The 20,683-nt window shown below is 52.0% G+C and overlaps 1 protein-coding gene across 15 annotated transcripts in view; it reads left to right on the forward strand.

Moving 5' to 3' along the window:
• Positions 1-20,683, forward strand: part of SSBP3 (single stranded DNA binding protein 3) — a 162,864-nt gene that overhangs the window by 65,870 nt on the left and 76,311 nt on the right. For 3 of the 15 annotated variants that reach the window (XM_082430265.1, XM_082430266.1, XM_082430267.1), the window contains exon 1: positions 1,257-1,313. The exons of the other annotated variants lie outside the window; for them this stretch is intronic. In XM_082430265.1, coding sequence (XP_082286391.1) covers positions 1,269-1,313 — 45 coding nt within the window. In that variant the 5' untranslated portion in view covers positions 1,257-1,268. Of the gene's footprint in view, positions 1-1,256; positions 1,314-20,683 lie in introns of those variants that run through there. 15 annotated transcript variants of the gene reach the window in all.

The following is a 20,683-nucleotide window of genomic DNA, read 5'->3' on the forward strand; positions in this document are numbered from 1 at the left end:
ATATTGCTGGAATGCAATAAATCTGATTGTGTTTATGTTGAAGAAATGAAACACATTACTGTGTGGGGAGGAATGCAGGAGATGCCTTGCAAGGGGGCTGTGTTTATGACAGCAGTTTGCACATGTGGCTTTATTTTTGAAAGCATGGTTACCCCTCCTCCTCCCACTTCCTTGATAGAACCCTGGTAATAAGAGCTGTCTCATGTATCCGGGTGTTGGGGTGTTGGACAAACAGAGGGCAGAGCTGGCCAAGACCTTCCCAGCTGTGGCTGTCACCTTCTTAGTTCTGAGAGTCTGACTTCTTTGGGCCCTGTCATTTCTCGGGATTTTCAGCTCTTCCAGGGACAGCGCCTCTGTGCTGGTTGAGTCAGAGCTGATTAGTGAATCCTCCCGCTCCCATTCTAGCTTGGAAACAACAGGATGAAATTTAATAGGCATAAATGTAAAGTCCCATAGGTGGGTTAAAAAAAAAAAACAAACCCAACTTCACAGGCACAGGATGAGGAAGCTTCATTTGAATGGCGAGCAAGAAAGTGACCCTCGAACGTACCAGTCAGTCAGTTCTGTGTGCCAGCAGTTGGCCATCACTGAAAGAAAGTGACACAGACTCGCTGAATGAGGATTGTGTCCATAAGGAGAAGGATGATGTTGTTAATAGTTCATAATAATAGCTAGGTGCTTTACACGCATTATCATTCCATCTTTAAATCCATCCTTTGAGGTAAGTCAGAGGATCTTCTTTTTTCGGAAGAGGAAAAAAGAAGTTACACTGTGCCCAGTGTTACACTGAAAAAAAGTGGCAGAATCAGCTGGACCCCAGAGCCTGTGCTATTTTGAGTGAAGTAGAGGGTCAGTAGATGGTGGAGACTCTGAATGAAGAAACGCTGAAGGAAATGATGGCATTTAGCTTGAAGGCAGTTTTAATAACGTCTGACTTTTGTATGGTCCTTGCTGTGTGCCAGGCACAATTCTAAACAGTTGATGGATGTATGTGTGTGTGTGTGTGTGTGTGTGTGTGTGTGTGTGCATATATATATATACCTCAACTCCATTATTATTTCTGTTTTACAGAGGAGGAAACTGAAACACAGAGAAGTTAAGTGAGTTGCCCAAGATGATATAGCTTCTAAGTGGCTGAGCTGGGAATCAGAGCCAACTAGCATGGATAAGTGTTCTTAATTTTTAGACCATGCAGGCTTGGGGAGACTGGCTGGGGTGGGGAGAGAGCCGACTGTCCTCTTTGTTCTTTGCGGCAGACTGTCTGCAGGATGCTGGCTGCTGTGTTTGGATCCAGGGCAGACCAGGGCCTGCGGGTGAGTGTGTAAATGCGAGAGGGTCAGCTCTCCTAAATCTGGACACCAGGTGCCTGTGGAGTAGGCCCTTTGAGGGGAGGCAGTGAGCTCCCTGCTGCCGGTGACTCCTCATCCGTTGGGGCTCCTGCAGAGGCGAGAGGGTGGAGGAGACCACCTGTGTGGGGGACGAGAGACACCCCACTAGGGCCCACCCATGTAGCTGGCTGGCTCCCAGCCTTTTGTTGAGGACAAGCCCAGCTTTCCTGGCACGTCCCCCACCCCAGGCAGTGGTGTGTCCCTGTGGACCGCTGGAGGGGAAGTGACCGGGTGTCTGCCAGGTCCAGCCTGCCCTATTAGGAAGCCCCGGCTGTCAAGCCCAGCAGAATTGCTGACGGAGGCACCGGGAACAATGCTGCGTGGGAGGAGGTGTGTGCATGCGTTTGCTCGCCTCCTGACCTGTGTGCCAGCAGTGACACACTTTATTTGTACCCTCTGGTCCCCTGTGGGCACTCAGCCGGGCTCTCTGATGCTTTTGACTCCCACTTGGGCTCCTGGTCCAGCTGCAGCTTCGGCTGCAGGCAGGGAAGCCAGTCAGCTGGCCCTAGTCCCTCCTGATGCCAGGGGAGCTGGGGGCACTGGCTCTGGTTTGTCCTGATTCCAGGGAAGTTGGGAGCACCCCTTCGGCTTACATGGTCTCCTCAGAGCACTTCCCAAGGAGGCCTGGGAGCCTGGCACCTCCTTGTCAGATCAGGGAATGGAGGCACGGAGAAGCGGAGTGACTTATTGGAAGCCACAGAACCAGCGAGTATGGCTGAAGCTATAATCAGGTCCTGGTGACTTGAAACAGGGATCATTTGGTCCAGACCTCTGATTTTACTGATGAGGAAACAAGGCCCAGATTTGCAGCTTGACCTGGCCAAGGCATCTCAGGTCATCAGTGACAGAGCCAGAGCTAGGACCCAGGTCTCCTGCCCCCAAATACCGTGTCCTCCCTACTCTGCAGCCCCCTCCTCCACTTTTGGTTTCCTGGCATCTCATTTCTGCTGGTGCTTCTCCTGCAGGGCTGGTGCAGTGACTGTAACTGCCACACAGGTTTCCTTTCCCCCACTGCTTCCATTGCCTTCTTTGACTGCCAGTGTCTGATTATCCCAGTTGTCACTTCCTTTGCCTCCTAGGACTGGTAGCAGCAGCTGGCTTATAGGAATTTAGCCAAGTGGAGGGAGCGTAGCCTTAGCCAGGCAGCTTTGGGATCCAATCCCAGCTCTTCTACTTGTGAGCTGTGTGACCTTAGGCAAGTTGCTTAACCTTTCTGAACCCTGGTTTCTCATCTGGGAGTTAAGATGATTTGGACTAGATAACCTCCAGTGGCCTTCCAGTCCTGCAGGTCTTTGACTAGTGATTTTCATGAAAGTGAGTGTGACCCACATGGACCTGCGTTTGGAGGCTCTTGGGAAGGGCAGGTGACATAGACTAGCGGGATAAGGCCTGTGTTGGGAGGCACAGGGCATGCATGCGTTTAGAATTCTGGCTTCACTGGAGGCTGTTGCCTTGGCTTTGGGTGCTGGTGGGTGATCGGGGCAAGGGACCCCGCCATTCTTTGTTCCTTCTTTGCTACTTCTTTCTCTGCATGCATGCTGTGGGCATGGACAGTGTTTGTCCTTGATGGTGACCACTCAGAGTAGAGAGGTTGCCGGAGGAGGGTTGGCCAGCTGATTGGCATGGCCTGGGCCAGCCGGGCACAGGCAGGTGTCAAATCCTGCAGCCTTTCACCTGGATTGAATGCTGCTGGATTTTGTCGTGAGAGGAATTCAAGCCCTGTTATTAGGCCCAAGAGATCTCTACTCCACATTAGATCACAGGTGTGAGGTGCAGGGAGGGGTGTCAGCGTAAAACCAGAAGCCTTTGGCCTTTCGTCACTGTGTTCAGTCTTGCAATTGTGTTGGCTGTTTACATGGTTTTCATTCTTTGGTTTTTGCCTTGGCTGTGAAGTTGTACTATTTTCTGAATTAATCCTGTTTCATGTAACCTGAACCCAAGTATCTGGCCATGAAGGGCAAGTTTTTTTCTCCTCTTCCTTAACAAAGGATATCCTAGACTGCAGCATCTGGAAATGATTTGGCATCTGGTTTAAGTATGTGTGCGTGCATGCACACACTTCTAGAATATAACATGCCCTTACCCACATAGTACGCCTTTGTCTCTCCATATACCTGTGTTTCTTTCTATGTAGATGACTTTACATATGGAGGTCATTATATCGGGACATATGCTTATGTGTGTATACATGTATAAACCTTTATTTCTACTTAGAATGAGGAAATTTTCAAGGGCTTGATGTGTGTTGTGCGGTGCAAGGGCACTTGCACTGATGGATGTATTTTTCTTTGAGAGGTTTAATAAACCATTTAGCACTGCCTTCATGACTGTAATGAGCTGTTTCCGCATTATTCCTAGGCTCTGCCTTAACAGGCCTCCCAAGACCCCGTCCCCACTATAGTGTGGCGGCCCCCACCCAGAGTTGGGTGCTCTAGAGAGATGGCATGGTTCAAGGTGCCCCTTGTTGACCATCTCTTAATGGTATCTCTTCGCTGCCTGGTGTTGGCGTGGATGGGAGCCTGTCCTGGGGATTTCTGGGCCCGTTGTGTCCCTCAGATTTGGGCTCAGGGAAGGAATGTTTTGACGGCACAAGGTTGGAGCTGTGGGTTGTATTGAGATTGGGCTGCATCAGCAGGTAGAGCCTGTGTCCTCACCTCGAGGGTGATAGGCAGGGGGCTCTGAGTACCTCTGTCCAATCTGGTGGAGGATGGCCAGGGGAGGGGGAGGCAAGTGAGATGACGGTGGAGAGAGAGGACACCCCCCTCACTCCCCCATGGACTAGGGTTTGTCCTTGCTCCCTTTTGCCCCAAGGGACTGCTGGGAGGCTGATTTATAGTAACATCTTAGACTCAATGCCAGGAAGACTGTGGTAACCACAAGGGTGAATAAAACAGGAATGGGCCTTGGAGTAGGCAGGTGGAGGTGAGCGAGGCTGGGTGGATGATGCCTGGGGCGTGTTATTAACTCGTCTCTGAACTGCAGGTTAAGGTGGGGGGGGGTGTAAGGTAAAGTGGGGTTGGTAACAGTCCCTCATGGTCACCCTCTAATCCTCTTTCCCCTGGCACTAGTGCCCCCTGGGGTAGCCTCCCTCCGTGGTGGCAGCAGTTACATTTATCGATTTTTGCTTTTTTTCTGGTGACAGTGGAGTTTGGCCCAGGTCTCCCTCTGGCTCAGGTCTGATGAGAGCCCTTGAGAGCACTTTCTTAAGCATTTTCAGTCCTGCCCTCTCTGCTTTGGGGACTGCCTAAGGGGAGAATAATGCAGGTCTCTTTCCTCCTTCTGCTCAAGGCTCTGGGTCGGGGGTGGGGGTATTAGGGGCCAAATGATTCCTAAGCCAGGATACTTTCATAACAAGCCATGCCATGCATCATTGTGTCAGGGCAGCAGGTAAACCCGGATTGTTTGGGATGCACAGCCCTTTAGTGAATGTTGAAGGTTCTCCCCGCAGCTTATGGAACATTTGACCAAAATCCACCTGAAAAGCAATCCAGGGTTCCTCTCCCTTGCCCACCCCAGCCCTAGCAGCCTGATGGGAACTGTGAGGTGAGGAGGGCCTTCCCCCAGGTCTCAGGGAGAGGTGCAGCTGTTTTGTGTACAGCATTTGCTGCCGTGGCATCCAGGTTCTAAGAAGCTGGGGGCTCCCTGCTTGGGATGGTGCCTCGGAACAATTGATGGGGAGCTGGTTCCCTGAATTGGGTCTGGAAAATGTCCATTTCTGGTGAACCCTCACAGAGCCTATGGTTTCCTTGAGACTTTGTTCAGCTCCCCTGTAGCGTGGGGCCTGGGCTGAGCCTCAGGGCCCCCGGGGGAGGCAGAGGCCCTTGACAATGGGCCACGTGTGATTGCAAGCCCCAGCCTGGCCGGCCAGCCTGCCACCTCCAAAACATAACTCAATATTGATTGTGCAGGAGGCCCAGACTCAGTCATATACAGTAATCCTCGCTCCTTGAAGGGAGAAAGGAAGTGGATTTGTCCCTGGTACAACATGCCTTGAAAAAATGAATCTTGATTTAAGATTCAGTTTTTTGCAGCATATTTTAAAATGTCAGAGAGATAAATATGCAGGTTTCCTAATGTGTCTGCCTTGAACAGCCTTTAAAAAAAAAAGTCTATCATTCATCCTCAGGGTCACAGGTGTGTTCAAACCCCCCCCCCCCCCCCCACCTCCCCCGCTCCTGCCTTTGATGGTGTGGTGTGTCCATCTCTCTTCCATGAGCAGAATTTTGTTTGGGCCTCAAAGTCCCTTTGTCCCAAAAGTCCAGGAGATACATTTGTTTCCCCAGTTTAAAGGTGTACAGAGAGTTTCCAAAATATTTTTTGGAACTTTCTGTTGGACCTGTGAAACAGGCACTGGCTTCTAGCTACTTAATCTATCAGGGGACCCTTTTCACTTCCCAACCCACCAGCCAGAGGAGCCAAAGAGGGAAAATGCATGCTCCAGCCCCTGCCCTCTGAGATGGGCATGCACCGGCTACTGTGGCAGTAGAACTGAGGAAGGTGGGCCTGGTGTGAGGGGAGCCCCATTCTTGTGGTGGTGCCTTTGGCCAGCACTTCACTTCCATGGTTGGGGTAATGGCGCCTTCTAAGCTCAGTTCAGATTTGGAAGGGCTTTGGGCCACAGATGAGGGAGATGCTGCTGGAAGGTGAATCGGTCGTGGGGTTTATATCCTGTTGTCATTGTGTGTGACTTTTAGCAAGATACCCTGGCATCCCTGCTGGTGATTTTTGTCCCAGAAGGAATTAGAGGAACCCCAGGGTTTTTCAAGATGTGAGTGTGGATGTCAAGACATTGTTAGGCTGGCTGAGGAACTTAGAAACCTCAGTGGCCAATGCAGCCTTGTGCCTGGGGGAGAGCTGCCAGGGGAGCTTGTGGTTTGACAGGTAGTCATGAAAGTTTAGGCCTGGAAGGAACCTGGAGGGGTCTCTCTACTCTAGCTCCTGCCATTATGTAGATGAGGAAATGGAGGCCCAGAGAGGGCCAGTGACTTGACCAAGGTCACACAGAAGATCAGCTGCCAAGCCAGAACCAGAGCCCAGCCCAGCCCAGGTATCCTGACCCCAGTCTGATGCTTTTCATCACCTTGATTTACTATCTCAGGTGGGCCTCACTGGTGACTCAGAGGTCCTGACTGCAGCACATGAACAGAGCTTGGCCAGACACCGGGCTCATGCAGGGCCGCCTGCCCTATTCTGGGTCAGTGGGTTAGATTTCTGAGGACCGTCCCTTTGGCATTGAGGACCTTGCCTGTGCTCATTGTTCCCCTGCTGGGTCCCCAGTGTGTTGCTGTCAGGGTGCAGGGAGAGAGGATGGGAGGGTGGGAGGCATCTTCCTGCATGGGATCTGCCTGGATATGAGGTCGAGGTGGCTGTGGAACAGAAAGGGGAGACCCTGGGGTAAAAGCCCCCATTCTCCTTCTCAGTCCCTCTAGTTGCTCTTCCTCTTCCCTGAAAACCATTTTGAGGATCATAACATTCATCATGAGCTTTATTATGGGCGACTCTTCTTCATGTTTAAAAATAAACGCTGGCATACAGAACTATATTTGGTATATGGAAGTCTTTTGCATATAAATGTGCTTAAAGGACAACTGCTTTATTGAAGAAGCAGAGTGAGCCCCAGCTAGCGGGGCACGTGGCGGGTGGGTGCTGAAGGGACCCGGACCGAGGTCTGCGTTGCTCAGGACATTTGGGTTGTAGCCTTCAGTCCTGTTGAATCTGCCGTCCTTTCCCCGGGGACAATTGCAAAACAGGATAACTGGTACTTAAAAATTCATAGAAAATGTTCTTATCACAACGTCATAATTGTTATGACTCAGAAAAGTAGAATTGCCAATCCACTCTGCCTGTCTGCCCTCACTTTTGTTGCCTACCGAGTCCCCAGCAGCAGCTGCAGAATCATAAAGAGAGAGAGGGGAGAGAGGGAGAGAGAGAAAGGAAGAAAGAAAGAAATCCAGGGCAATGCTTTATTTATGTTAACGGCTACATTTGACTTGAAAATTCCGTCCCCTGAGCCTTGAGGTCAGCACATTACGGAGTGATTGATGGCTGTCAGGAGCGGGCAGGGCGGCAGATTGCAAAGGGGAAGTGGACAGATGATGCCCTGGCTTTCGAGGGCTTAGCAGAACCCAGGCCTTGAAAGGAACTCGGTGGAAAACAAAGCAGATGGAGAACTCTGCCTTGGCCCCTGCCTTTTCCTTTATTCTCTCTTTCCTTTTTCTTCCCTTTTCTGTTGAACGTTAGGAAGTAGGGGGGGCACCTCACTCCATCAGCACACCCCAGGAGTATCGCTTTTGGGTGTGACACCAGGTAGGATCCTAGAGAGGCCGGACCCAAGAGGGCGCCCCCATTCGAAGCAGGTGTCTGCTTAAAAACCACCAGGCTCTTCCATCACGTCACCCGTTGTTAAAAGCCCCGTAAGCACCCCCCACCTTCTCCTTGGCCCCATCTTCTGAATCTGAAAACCAAACAGGGAGGACCAACTCTTGGGGCAAATCGTTCCCACCATACGATCTGGGCTACTGAGGATTATGTTTCCAGAGGGCTTCCCGGCTAATCCTTGTGTGTTTTCACCAGTAGAAACAAATGGTATCAGACTCCCAGGCCTGTTTACAGATGGGGAGACACGGGAATGATGGAGGAGCTTTGAATTTTAAACATTAGCTAATGAAATTGCAGACGGGGGCACTGGGTGGAACGGCCTGGGTATTCCCATGGAACGTTTCTCCGTCAGCTGTAAGGGAGAGGCCGGCCGGGCTTGCTCATGTGCTCCACAAACATTTATGGAGCCCCTTCCCTGTGCCAAGAGCTGCGTGAAGTAAGAGCTCTCGTAGTCCTGCCCTGGGGTGTCCCAGCTCCGTCAAATAGAGAACACAGCCTCTGTGATGGGGACTGCGGGAGGAGAGGCACAGCTCAGGATGCCGGGGACTTTCTGCAGGGAGGAGGGCGCTGCTGACACCTCACGAGGAGGAGGGAAGGGAGCCTGACCTGGCTAAAAAAGGGAAGGCACTGGGGAGGGGAGGGCATTCCGGGCAGATGCTGATGGGGGAGGTGCTGGGGGAGTCGGAGGTGGGCCTGGAGCACTGTGTCTCCGCTCTAGAGGCCCCGGCAGGATGACGGGAGGCTGGAGTTCGTCATTTCCCCTGCCTCCGCCTTCCCCTCTCATTGCTGCTCCTGTGCAGTTGTGTCAGAGACAGGACTGTCTGTTCATTCATCCGCTAATTGTTTTGATAAGAGACTCGTAATTATCCACTGCGATCATCAGATTACCCTGAGCTCCAGGAGGGAGATTTGAGTTTGAGCTGCTGTGGCAGCCACCAGCAGCACCATCTCCACTGAAAGGGACCCAGCGGTAGCACCTGGCCCACTGTGCCGCTTCCCAGTCAGTGCCTGCAAAGCCATCGCATGAAGGGGTCACAGGTGCCCGGGGATGGGCCCTGGAAATCCACCCGAAAGCTCAACCTCTGATGTCAAGCAGGACTTCCCCTTGGATTATCTTTGCCACTGTGTTAAGTCCACAGATAAGAGGTTTGGTTCTGGGGATTTCAAAACAAGGTTGAGGAGTGTGGAGAAAACCAGAGAAGAAGCAGTAATGCCTCTAATGAATTGACATCAGCAGTCAAGACATTCAAATGCCTTTTTGGACCGTTCGATTAAGTTCTACTTACATGTGATTTTGGTATAAAGAGAGCAATAGGCAAAAAACAACCAGGAAGGCAGATTATAAATTAATCCAATCATTGAATCCTCCAGCAAAGGTAATGGGGAATGATGGCATCGTAATTGATCTGATACGGACTCTTACATCAGTGGGAGCTGCAAAGTAAGGGAGCATCACGAGTGATGGTGAGTGACCCATGGGAAGATTTGGTAAGGTATGTGTGACCTTACCCCACAGGGCTTGTCAGAGGGGAGGGGCCCACCCTCGGGGCCCACCCTCAGGGCCCACCCTCAGCTCCCCTGTTCAGGCAGTGTCTGTAGATCCCAGAGGGGCTGGAGAGCCTGGTGATACTTGAGCTAGAAAAACATGTTTCCATCCTGCCTTCTCTCCATGAGATCAGAGGCTGGCCTGGGCTGTGGGGTCTGGCTGGGATTTGGAGGGGCGGGCGGGGTGCCGTTGCCTACGTAAAGTTAGGTCCTGGCCTGAAAGAGTGGCTGCCGTGTGTGCTGGTGTCCGGGGCGTTCGTTGTCTTCCCACTGATACAGTGGAGCTGCAGTAGGTGATCACTCAGTTCCCTTTTGGCTCTACGCTCTGAAGCTCCTTTATTCTTGAACCCCCTCTCCCACCAAGGCAAAAGGGCAGAGAACTTCAGTCCGGCTCTCATTGGTTCCACAGTGCCTGCCGTCTGCTCCGACGTACTTTCCTACATCCTGGAAGAGCGGGCACTCTCCCTTTGTCTTCATATTTGGGGCTCAGCTAGCTGGGAAGTTTGGCAACACGTCAGGCCATATATCTTGAAAACCGCCCTCCAGAAACTACCTCGTTTAGCAGATTTACTGACGTATTGGGCCTGCCTGTTCTCGAGGGCCGCCATCCTAAATCACAGCAGGTCCACTGGACTTGGACGCCTCAACGCAGAACTTTTCAAAAAAAGTTCAGGCAGGATATATCACTGCCCCATTAACTCCCTGCCATTAATCTACTCCTCCTAAAAACCTGAAGTTTTCCCAAAAGGACTGGAACGTGGTGAAAAACGGACCCATTTGGTAAATTCTGTATATCAGGCTGGTTTTCTCCTCTCCTCACTCCCCAGCAGGCCTGCCTCGATCGCCTTGGTGATGGGATACCTGGGATGCCACGTGGGCGGGTGAAGCTGCAGCCTCGAGGGGTTTCCGGGGAGTGTCCTGGGGATGGACAGCACTCTTCAGGGGTTGCTGCTCTTTAGGCCACCCTGACCTGTGGAATCCCTGAGTGAAGTGTTCTCTGGGTGAGGCTTGGGGCCGCCATCAGGAGCGGTTACAGAAACTTGCAGTGGGCCCCTAGTGAGGGCACAGAGGCTTAGCTGAGCTCAGTCTTGCTGAGGGGATGGGACCCTGTCAAGGACTGTCTGGGAGGGGCAGACCCGTTCACTGATTCATCCCTGATTGCTGAAGAGGGCCCTAAAGGCTAGTGAGAGTCCGTCCACACTTTTTTTTTTTTTTTTTTTTTTACATATATATGTATCTGGTTTTTTTTTTTCAAATTCTTTTCCCGTTTAGGTTATTGCAGAATATTGAGCAGAGTTCCCCGTGCTATACAGTAGGTCTTTGTTGGTCCATCCACACTTCTGGTTCCGATGACTAGAGGCTTCCTCCTTTTGGAAGAAGATGATATCCATGAGCTGGGGCTTTGGAGCCCACTGACCTGGGTTTGAATGCCAGCTTTCTTGGTCAGTAACCTCAGGAATTCAGGGGCATTTGAAAAAGAAAAGATACGTGACTTGGAAGTGAGGGGGCCTGGGCTGAGCAAAAGGAAGACAAGGAACAGCGATGGTCTCCATGGTCTCCAAGTCCCCCGTCTCCCCCTCCTCCATCCTGCATCTGTAAAATGGGGATGAAGCTTATTCTGCAAGCATGCTTGAGGATTATATGAGTCAATTCTTGTAAAATGTTTAAGATAATACCTGGCGCAATGCTGGCTTTCTGTAAATGATACTCTGAAAATCTGATGGGGGGCACACAGCATACCTGCTGCACCCCACTTGCTCATCCTGCTGAGATGGGCCCATGGCAGCCTGAAGGAGGAAGTCCTCTTTTTTGCTAAGTCCCCACTGCCCTCCCCCCAGTCTTTGCAGTCTCACTGTACAGGTAGAAGAAGCAGAGTTGGAATGTCTCCGTAGGTCAGGGCTTTCCCTGGCTCCTTCCAGAGTCAGTCCTTTTCACCTCGAGAACAGGTGAGAATTCTGTGAATTCAGTGTATGTCTCTGCTGTCACTGGAATCCTGGCTTCTGGAATCCAAGACGGAGCTTTCCCCCCAAGCACCTACTGCCTCTGCAGGCTTTTCTCCCTGCCCTCTGCTTGCCTGAAGGCAGATAGTGTGGCTGTGAGGCCAGGACCAGTCCTCTCCTGCCTGTTGGGACAGGGTCTGGAGAGCAGGCCAGGACAGGAGGCTGGAACACCCCCTTCTCCAGGGAAGAGAGGGAGCCTCATTCCAGCAGGACACCTTGGCATCCCGCCCTGCTGGAGGAACTGGTTTCCAGGGCCTGACTCCCAGCCCCACCTGCTGTAGGGGTCCTGGGGGCTGGGGCCACGGATCTGGTCTGTGTTTCTTGGAGTAGTTTACTTTTTCCTCCCCCTTTGGCGAAAGTACCTATTATCTGTGCATCTCCTGGCCTTTTGCAAAGCTAATTAAGCCCTAGAGGCAGAGTTTTGGGGCCTAGATTTTTTTTCTTTCCCAACTAAAGAGTTGTTTTAGGTGCTCTGGGAGCTTAATTGACTTGCTCAAGGGCTGATCATTGGATCCGGGGGCTGGGATGGGGGAGGGTAAAGGACCCAGAACCTTTCCCTTCTGACAGCCACCCTCCTGCCTCCTGAATGTCCTAATAATTCAAATATCCTTGTCATCTCCTAGTCCTGGTAGCCTGGAGTCACCTCCTGAGTTCCTTGAAACTCTTAGGCTAGAGTTCAGTGAACAAACTGTGGGGTGTAAGTCATTATTTATCAGTATTGTCCCGGAAGGCAGGGATCTTGTGTGTTTTTATTCCCAGTGCCCCAGTAAGGTATCTGGTGCAGTTTTGGAGGAAACCAGTGATTGTGTGGGGTGTGTGCCCTATGACAGGTGCTGCGTTGGACTTTCAAAGCCACCTGATAATGCCAGTTGACCTGGAGGCATAAGTGGGTTGTTGGTTTTACCTGAACCTGGCTGAGTTGATTGGGGTGCTGAGGTTGGGGGTGGGGTATGGACAGCTGACTTGTTGCTTGGAGCCCATAGCTTCTTCCTCTGTTCATCCTGGGAGGAAGAGCCTTGTCTTCTGCAACTGTTTAGTGGACACCCTGCTTGACTTGGCCTGGCTATTACCTTTTGGTATTCGGTAGGTGCCATCTTACATTTATGTGCCAGATGCATTATTAGATGGTGGTGATAAGAACGAGCTACATTGTGGGCGGGCCCTTGAGGGGCTTGCCTCCTGGCCCAGGGGCAGTGGCTTAGTGTGGACCTGGATCAGAGAAGCCTGGCCCCTGTCCACGCTGGTGGCTGCTGGCCGTGGCTGCTCACGCACGTACACCTCAACCCACTGATGCGTTCTCCTTGCCTCATGCTGCTTAAGATCTCAAGTCCACAAGATTCTTTAGCCCTCGTCAACACTGTTTACCACCTCCTATCGCCGGAACTGTGTATTACTCTTTCTTGCCCAGTCCACCTGTCCCGGCAGCCAGGGACATGGGGGTAGAGCAGAGACACGTGACCAGACCAGCGCCTTCTTGTGCAGTGATCTTAAAAACTGCTCCTTGGGAAGGCTGCAACGAGGGCTACACCTGTGGAGCTGTGCCCTCTCCCTTCCCCACCTGCAGCCTTGGATGTCAGGTGGACCTACTAAGTTTTTGCTCCTGGAGCTTTGGAAGGGGCACGGTAGAGCAGTTGGCATTCCATTTTTCCAGCCCCTTTCCTGACCAGCTTTCTGTTTTTATGTCCAAGCTATCAAGCAATGCATAAAACTTTATGGTTTTACTCTCTTCCTTGCTTACCTAACCCCCTCACTTTATAGACCAAAGGGCTCAGATCCCCTCTCTCCCCGAGTCCTCCACTGTGAGGGCCGTTCTATCTATTTGTACCCTGGTGGACTTCAGCTCCCTTTAACTTATCCTGCCCTGAATGATCAGAACAGCACAGAGTAGACACTCCAGGATGTTTGAATGAATGAAGGAGTCTAGTCTGCTGTCCTCGAAGGGCTCATTGTGTGCAAGTCATCGTGCTGAAGTGGTACACATCCTTCATTTGATGTGCTCAGCAGCTCTCAAGGGTTGGCATCGATTTCCCTGTTTTGCACAGGAGGAAGAGGCTGGGGCTCAGGCAGGTGAAGACCCTTGCAAGCCCCTGGCCCAAGGGCTACGTTGCAGTATCTGTGGGATACTTCGGTAATGCAGTGAGAGCTTTCAGGATGGAAGCCCTTGGACGGAAGCCAGGGATGGACACCATCCAGCCACTTGACCTCAGGCAAGTGAGGTCCTGCTTGAGTTCTCAGTTTCCTCATCTGGAAACTGGAGGCACTGGGATGAATAGGGACTGCCAAGTGTCGCCAGAGTTCTCTCCGAAATGCCCATCTGGCTCTGCTACACCTGTGTCTGTATATCTCAAGGAATCTCTGTCTCCTCTGCTTCAGGATGAAGCAGACTCTCCTTTAATCACGGCATCCCTCATCTCTCAGGCATGAACAGAGGGGCTCCTTGGAGTTCCCTGGACATTGCACATTCCCTCGCACCACGGTACCTTTGCACATGCAGTCCCCTCTGCCCAGGATGCCCGACGCTCCTTTTGCTTGCTTGGAGGGCAAGTGTCCCTTGACAGCTGGGCTCTAGGTTCTCTTCCCAGCAAACCTTTTCTGCCTCCTCAAGGTAGAACAAGCTGCTCCTTTTTTTGTACTTCATTCATTCCACAAATTCACTGGTTGAATGCCTCCTGTATGCCAGGTGTGGTGCTAGTTGCTAGAGTTACCGAGACAGCCTCTGGAGCTTACCTCTGTGGATAGAAGGTATTTATCTGTTTGTCTCCCCCGCCCAGTTTCCTTGAAGTTGGGGCCCATCTCTGTGTCTCTGTCCCAGATTCTTAGCATCTGAATGATGCTCAAGATCCTGACTGACTACCCAGCAACTCGGGTGTTAACTTTAAAACCTGTTTGGTGTTGTCTTTGGCTTCTTTGAAGTCGGACCTCTCCCCTCCTCTGTCTTTTTTTTTTTTTGGCAGTGCCAGCATTTCTTACCTCAGAAATGGGCTCTTCTTCCACGTAACTTTTACTTGGTGCTTTTCCCCCCCAGAGTCACTGGTATTTGCATTGACTCTCTCCTCCCCTGGACTGGAAGCCCCTGGAGGCCAGGGGCACGGCTGAGTCACCTTGAAGTCCCGCTCCCACCCATCTGCCTGGGGTGAAGCAGGTACCCAGTGCATGGGTGGATGGCAGGAGGCAGGGGTTGTTGCATTGCAGAGGCGTCTGGGAACTGAGGGAGCCCCCCCTTCTCCTGTCAGAGCCTGAAAAATTGTGAGGCCTCTCCAGACTCTTGAGTTTGAGACCAGTTTCCCCAGCATTAGTCTTTGTGGTTGGCTCAGTCTTTGGACCTCCCAGACCACCTGCCTCCTTCAAAGAGAAGGGCCAACAAAAGAACAATAAAAATACCGGAAGCAGCATGTCTTAGCTGCCTGCCACCACGCCCACATGCCCCCCGCCCCCGCCAGCGTTCTTCAGGACCCTGTTTTACAAGCTAATAAATTGATGCAGAACCTGCTTTTGGCCATTTTTCCTGGAGGTGGTCATTGTCCCTTTGGAAAGCTGGCGCCTGCCTGGAGGGTTGATCATTAACAAACTCAGGCGCGGTCTGGGTGGTAAAGGCAGTAACACAGAGAGTGGGCTTGCCCTGGGAGGGGGACTGTTAAGGACCTTTCCAACAGTTGGGCTAAGAGTGGGTTCCAAGCAGTTATAAGGTTCAGTAGGAAGCTGAGCCACGAGGCAGTGCACTCCTTCCAGGAGAACCCCTGTTAGGGGGAAGACCTCGAGGGTTCCCCTGCCCTGCTTTTTACCTCCCTTCCTCCCCAACAAAAGCACATCTGCGTACCTACATGGTGGCTGGTGTAGACCTGGCTGGGAGCTACACAGGGGTTTACAGTCCCGTTCCTGGAGGAGCTTTTGACGATTAAACAGTCGCCGTGTGGGGGGACGTGAGCTTTATCTCTGATCTAGTTCCGTGACCTGGACTCAAGTCCAACTCATTACTTGGAAGCTCTGTGAGATGGAAGTCGGCTCATCTCTGAGCCTCAGTTTTCCCATCTAGAGGTTGGGGATGAGGATGTAGTCCCTGCTTCTCCTGCTTGTTATAAGGATTAGAAAAAATGCAGGTAGAAGCACTTGACACAGACTCGGTGCTAATACTGGTTGGTCCCCTGCTCTTCTCCATTGAGCATGGTCTGCAGCAGCCAGTGTGGTGATGAAAACCTAGAACACTAAGGATTCGGCCACAGAATTGCAGCGTTTGCAAGCCTCAGTTGGCTCATCTATAAAATGGAAATACTCATCAGGTTGCTGAGGGGAGAAAATGAAATCATGGGAGGAAGGTGATGGGTATATCCTGGGACAGGAGATATATATATATATGTGTATATATATACACACACACACTTCCCATCACTCCCTCAATAAGTTTTAAGGATATATTAACTGGTGTGTAGGTCAGGTTGGTGCAAATAGTATAATAGTCTAGAAAATTTTTGCAGTAGGAGAGCAGAGGAGGGGGGAAGATTCCTGACTGGGGGTAGGGGATCTGGAGAGACTTCTGGGAGGTCGTGCCACCTGCTTCATCAGAAGGAGACCTGGTGGGTGGGGGAAGGCTAGGGATGTGGTCCTTTCCCAGCATCCTGTTCCTTTAAGCCCGGGCTTCCAGCTTCTCCACCAGGAGGTGAGACTCTGCAGAGAGCTGCTTGGAAAGCTTCATCTTCCCCCTCCCCCAAACTCTGGGGGTGTGAAGATGAACTGGTGTAACTATAGCTTGGTGTTTTGGTGTCTGTGAGAAAAGCAGAATTGGCTCAAGCTGCTTTCTCAGTTAAGGGGATTTAAGAAGAAAAAAAAAAAATTAATCCAACCCTGGTGATCAATCTGACACCTTCCCTTTGAGCCCCAGATGGCTGATTGGTGTAGAAAGTTGGCCACTGCTGCTGTTGGGGAACGGAATGGTGTCTCTGTCTCTCTATATTGAAAATGATGGCTCTCTGTACGTGCTTGCACACTATTTATAAAGCCTGCCTGCCTGGTTTGGTTTTTTGGAGGGTATTTCAATATTCCCAGAAGGATCCTGTTGGTTAAATGTCATTCTTGGAGGTGTCATGTTAACAGGGCTTGAAACCAGGTTCGTTTGCCATGGTTCAGAGTCTCCCCCACCTCTTCTCCCCTTGCTGAAGTCCCCAGCCAGCCTGGAGATGAGGTAGATGGCTCGGAGCCGGATGGAGACCCAGGTTTTGTTCTCCTCCTACCTTAGGTCTGATGCCCCTTGTCTTTTAAAGACAACTTTAGCGGAAGTTTGGAAAGTGAAAGGAAAACATTCACTCTACCATTATCTTATCACAACTTCTAGACTTGGACAAAACGCTCTCCCGGTCTGCACATGTGTTTGTGGTCTGCTGCTTTTTCTTTCGATAAGCGTGTTTCCAGTTATTCCTAATTATCCTCTGATGGCTGCATAGGCTTTATTTAACCATTCCTCTATTACTGGATATTCCTTCCTGTCCTCCCCCTCCCCACCCCACCATTGTATATAACACTGCAATGAACATCTTTGCATTTCATTTTGGATGATTTCCTTGGAATAAATTCCCAGAAGGGAAATTACTAGGTCAGAAAGTATGGACCGCTCCTTTCAAGATCCTTGTGTCACTTTGCCAGATTATTTTCAAAAGGATCATCTTCATGTATACTGATGCTCGAACAGGTATAAATTGGTATTCTAACTGCATTTTTACTTGTATTGGGGATTATAAAACAAGTTTTTAAAGGAAGGTCTTTTTTTGCTCTAGATGAAAAATGTTGTAACCCGGACTTTTCTACTTTTTGTACCAACCACCAAGTCCAACTGCGGTGTGCTTCTCGTAGTGCCAGGGGGAGCATGGTGAGTGAGTCCTTTCTGTTCCCTGACTGCCAGGGACTCACAGCCGCCCAAGAGAGGAGAGACAGGTGGCCGGTGGGAACAAAGGTAGAGCAAGGCGCGATCTCGCGCTGCTGCCTGAGCTGCCTGTGCTCTCAGAGGTTGAGGAAGACCAGGAGAGCCGTGGCCCTGAGGAATGGGCACAGCCGGTGCTTGCTCTGTACGAGAAGGCTCTGGGAGTGCCCTGGTTCATCATTTTGTTCAACAGTGTGTATGGGGCCTCCTGGGCACCAGGCTTAGTGGGGATAGGGAGATGGATAAGAGCCAGCAGTCTCTCCAGGCAGACAGAATCACACAGGGAGTTTCTATATGATGTGACAGATGGCTGGAGAGGGTGCCATGGATGATCAGGGCCGGAGTGACAAGCACTGCCGTTCTTTTGTTCTTCAGATTTTTGACTCCCTTCTCCCTTTCCTGAGCACTGGGGGCTTCCCTTACTTACCAGCAAGGAAGGTTGGGCAAATCAACAAGTATCCCCTCCTCGTCCCGTGCTTGTACCCAGCTGGCTTTCGACCACATGGAATTTCCATGCTGGGAAGGGACGTTGGAAGCCAGCACCCCAGTCCCTGCTGGGGTGCTTTCTACCTAACTAGGCTCACTCAACAGACTTTTTCTCCAGAGCCCTTGGAGGTCCTTTTTAGGAAGGATCTCAAGAAAAATGTAAGGTCATAGAATATTTGTCCTGGGAAGCAGGGTTAGAGGTTTCAGGCCCAAAGGCCACATCTCTTGGTCACACTGTGATGTACAGATGTGTGCTTATGTCCTTTTCCTTGTGGGTCTGTGAAGTGGGAAGTCCTTTATTCTTTCTTCTTCTCCAGAGTTTGTGCTGCATGGTAGGTCCTCAGAAGAGCTCACGCATTGGGTTGGTGTGGTTTGTCATTGTGTGGTCACCCTCCCCTGCCCCCGGCAGAGAACCAAGTGATCCCATCTCTCCTTGCGGACTGGGTCTAGGGTTACATGTTGGGGGTGGGTGCTCTTTGGGTTCCTGGGAAGAGCCCTAGGATAGGAGGGGAAACCTGGGTGCTGGTCCTAACCCTGCTACTTATTAACTGGATGGCAAGGCCCCTCCCAGCCCCCATTTTCCATCTTGGCCCTTCTGGTACCTTCCAGGCCTGGAAAGTAAAAATCCCAGAGTTTGTGCTTACCAGCTGCCTGAGGCTTGGGAAAGCTTAGCTATCTTGACCCTTAAGTAGCGTCCACTTAAGACCTCTGCACAGAGGTGATGGGCAGTCTGCAGCCATGGGGGAGAGGGGCCCCTCTAGGCCTCAGCATGTTCGTATAGGACCCCAGGGGACTTGACTGTGGATGTTAGGAAGCAGCACACAGCAGGCTTTGGTGTGGTCATCTTCCCCCTCCCCCCACCTTCCCCAAGTTCCTGGCTGTGGAGCAGGGAACCTGAGGCAGGAGAGAACTGCACAACCTGCAGATTGTGCTGGGAGAACGGAGGGTCATAGGACCCTGCTCCCAGCTGCCTTCCATTGTCTGATGTGGCAGTGACCGTAGCGCGCCACCCCCCCCCCCCATCCTTTTGAGAATAAACATATCAACAGGATTGATTACCAGATTGGTCCCTGGGCAGCTGGCTCTGGCCTGCATCTGGAGCCGATTTCTCCGCTGTCACACACCTATTGTCTTGGATCGTTCACTTCCGCAAATCAGAGGTTGGCTTCACCGCCCTAACCCTACCACGACCCCCAGATGCTTGTTTGTCAGTCGAATGAACACTTCCTGCTCAATGTAGGAAAAAAAAAAAAAAGCCTGAAGCACACAAGGGCAGCCCTCACGTTCCCCCCCTCTGCTGTGATGCAGACAGGATGTTCCCATCCCAGCCCCTCCCAGGCCTCTGCCCGCCCTCGGCCTGCCTCTCCAAAGTGGATTCAACGGGCAGGAGTTTCCAGGAAACTGGACCATCACCCCCCACCCCCCCCCACCAGAGGGGCAGCTTGGAGGGGAGGAGACACCCAGGGACTTCAGCTGTGTGCTGTCCCCAGGTGGGACCAGCAGGTCGTGAGCCCTGGCACCCCCCTGGCATGGGGGTTGGTCTGTCTGAACACTGGGTTCAGGATCTAGGACAATAAGATGGGACAGCCTTAAGGGCCCAGGGACGGTTGTCTCTCGCCTTTGGGCTCCGGGTGGGGTCTGTGAAGGAGTGCATGGAAGGGGTTCTCTGGTCCTCTATGAAATCCTGCCATTCTTCACGGCTTATCGTGATTTTCACCCTCCTTGTGAACGGAAGCCCCCTCTGACCACTTGCCCCAGGCACTCTCCCTTTCCTTTGAAATACTGCAAAGTTCAGAGCTGGTGCTGTGTGCTGGAGCCCTTTTTCCTGTGGGCCGCTGCTTTGTTGCACGAGAATTAGAAAGGCCAATTGGCCAGTGAGTGCTGGAGAGAGGCAGTTGGGTTTAGGCTAAGACAGACGTGTACCGGAGCCTCCACCAGCTGTGGGGAGGCCTGGCTGCTGTAGATGTGAGGCCACAGAACCCTGGGCTTTGGTAGAGTAACACAAGGAGTGTTTCTTTGTGCCGTCTTCTTGCTTTTTCATAGTGATGATAATTTGGCTCATTCTCTAGCTGTCGATGGATGCACAGGGTAGTGGGGCTGGGGGCAGAAGGGCTCAGTGCAGTGGGGCTGCTTTCCTGAGCCCGCTGACGTGTAGCTCCCTCCCTGAGAAACCGCTGTGACGGTGGTGGTGACACGGCCAGCTGTCGTCACATCTTCCCTTGTGGGCTGCCTGTCTGGCTCACGTGCTTCTGATGAGGGCCCTATGAGGTAGGCGGGGTAGATTCGATGGGGCTCTTGTTGGTACGGTCCTTTATAGTTGTACAAGGCCTTTGCTCCTCCTGTCCTTCGTGAGCCCCATAACAGTCCCACAGATTAGGCAGGGTGCTTGTCTTCCTTCACTCGGGCCCCGCGTCCCCCAGGGCCTGGGAGTTTAGTGGGGGTTGGAGCCGGCTTTGCCCTCCAGGTTCTCCACACCACCTCGCTGCCCTCTGGCTTTTGTTGAGGAGCAGAGTGTGCTTCCGGCTCGGCCCTTCCCGTGGGTATTTCCAGCCTAAGAGGACCTTGGTCCTCACTCAGAGCTGTGGGTGGGTTTCTGCCTTGAGCCCAGGCTGCCCGGGGCCAGACTGTCACTCTGCTGCCCCCTTCTGGGGTGGCCCGTTCTCTCCCCGTGCCTGTCTCCACCTTGCGTGGCGGGAGCAGGGGGAGAAATCTGTCACTGGTGGGTGTCGGTGAAACAGACCCCAGCACGTGTGGCTTGGAAGACCTCAAACTGCTCTAGACCCTGGAGAGATGAGGGTGGGGACCCGGCTCCTTCCAGCTGCCATCAGCCCTCAGTGCAGAGACCCAGACACGCAGACGGCAGGCAGGCTCACCGTCTCCCTCAGCTCTCCTCGTCCTGTAAAGTGCAGTTGTTCCCCTGCCCATCACGTGTTGTAGGCATTTCAGTTGTCTGACAGACCAGACAGTGAAAATACCGG

The sequence above is a fragment of the Balaenoptera physalus genome (genome assembly GCF_965194825.1).
Source record: "Balaenoptera physalus genome assembly, chromosome: 1".
NCBI lineage: Eukaryota > Metazoa > Chordata > Mammalia > Artiodactyla > Balaenopteridae > Balaenoptera > Balaenoptera physalus.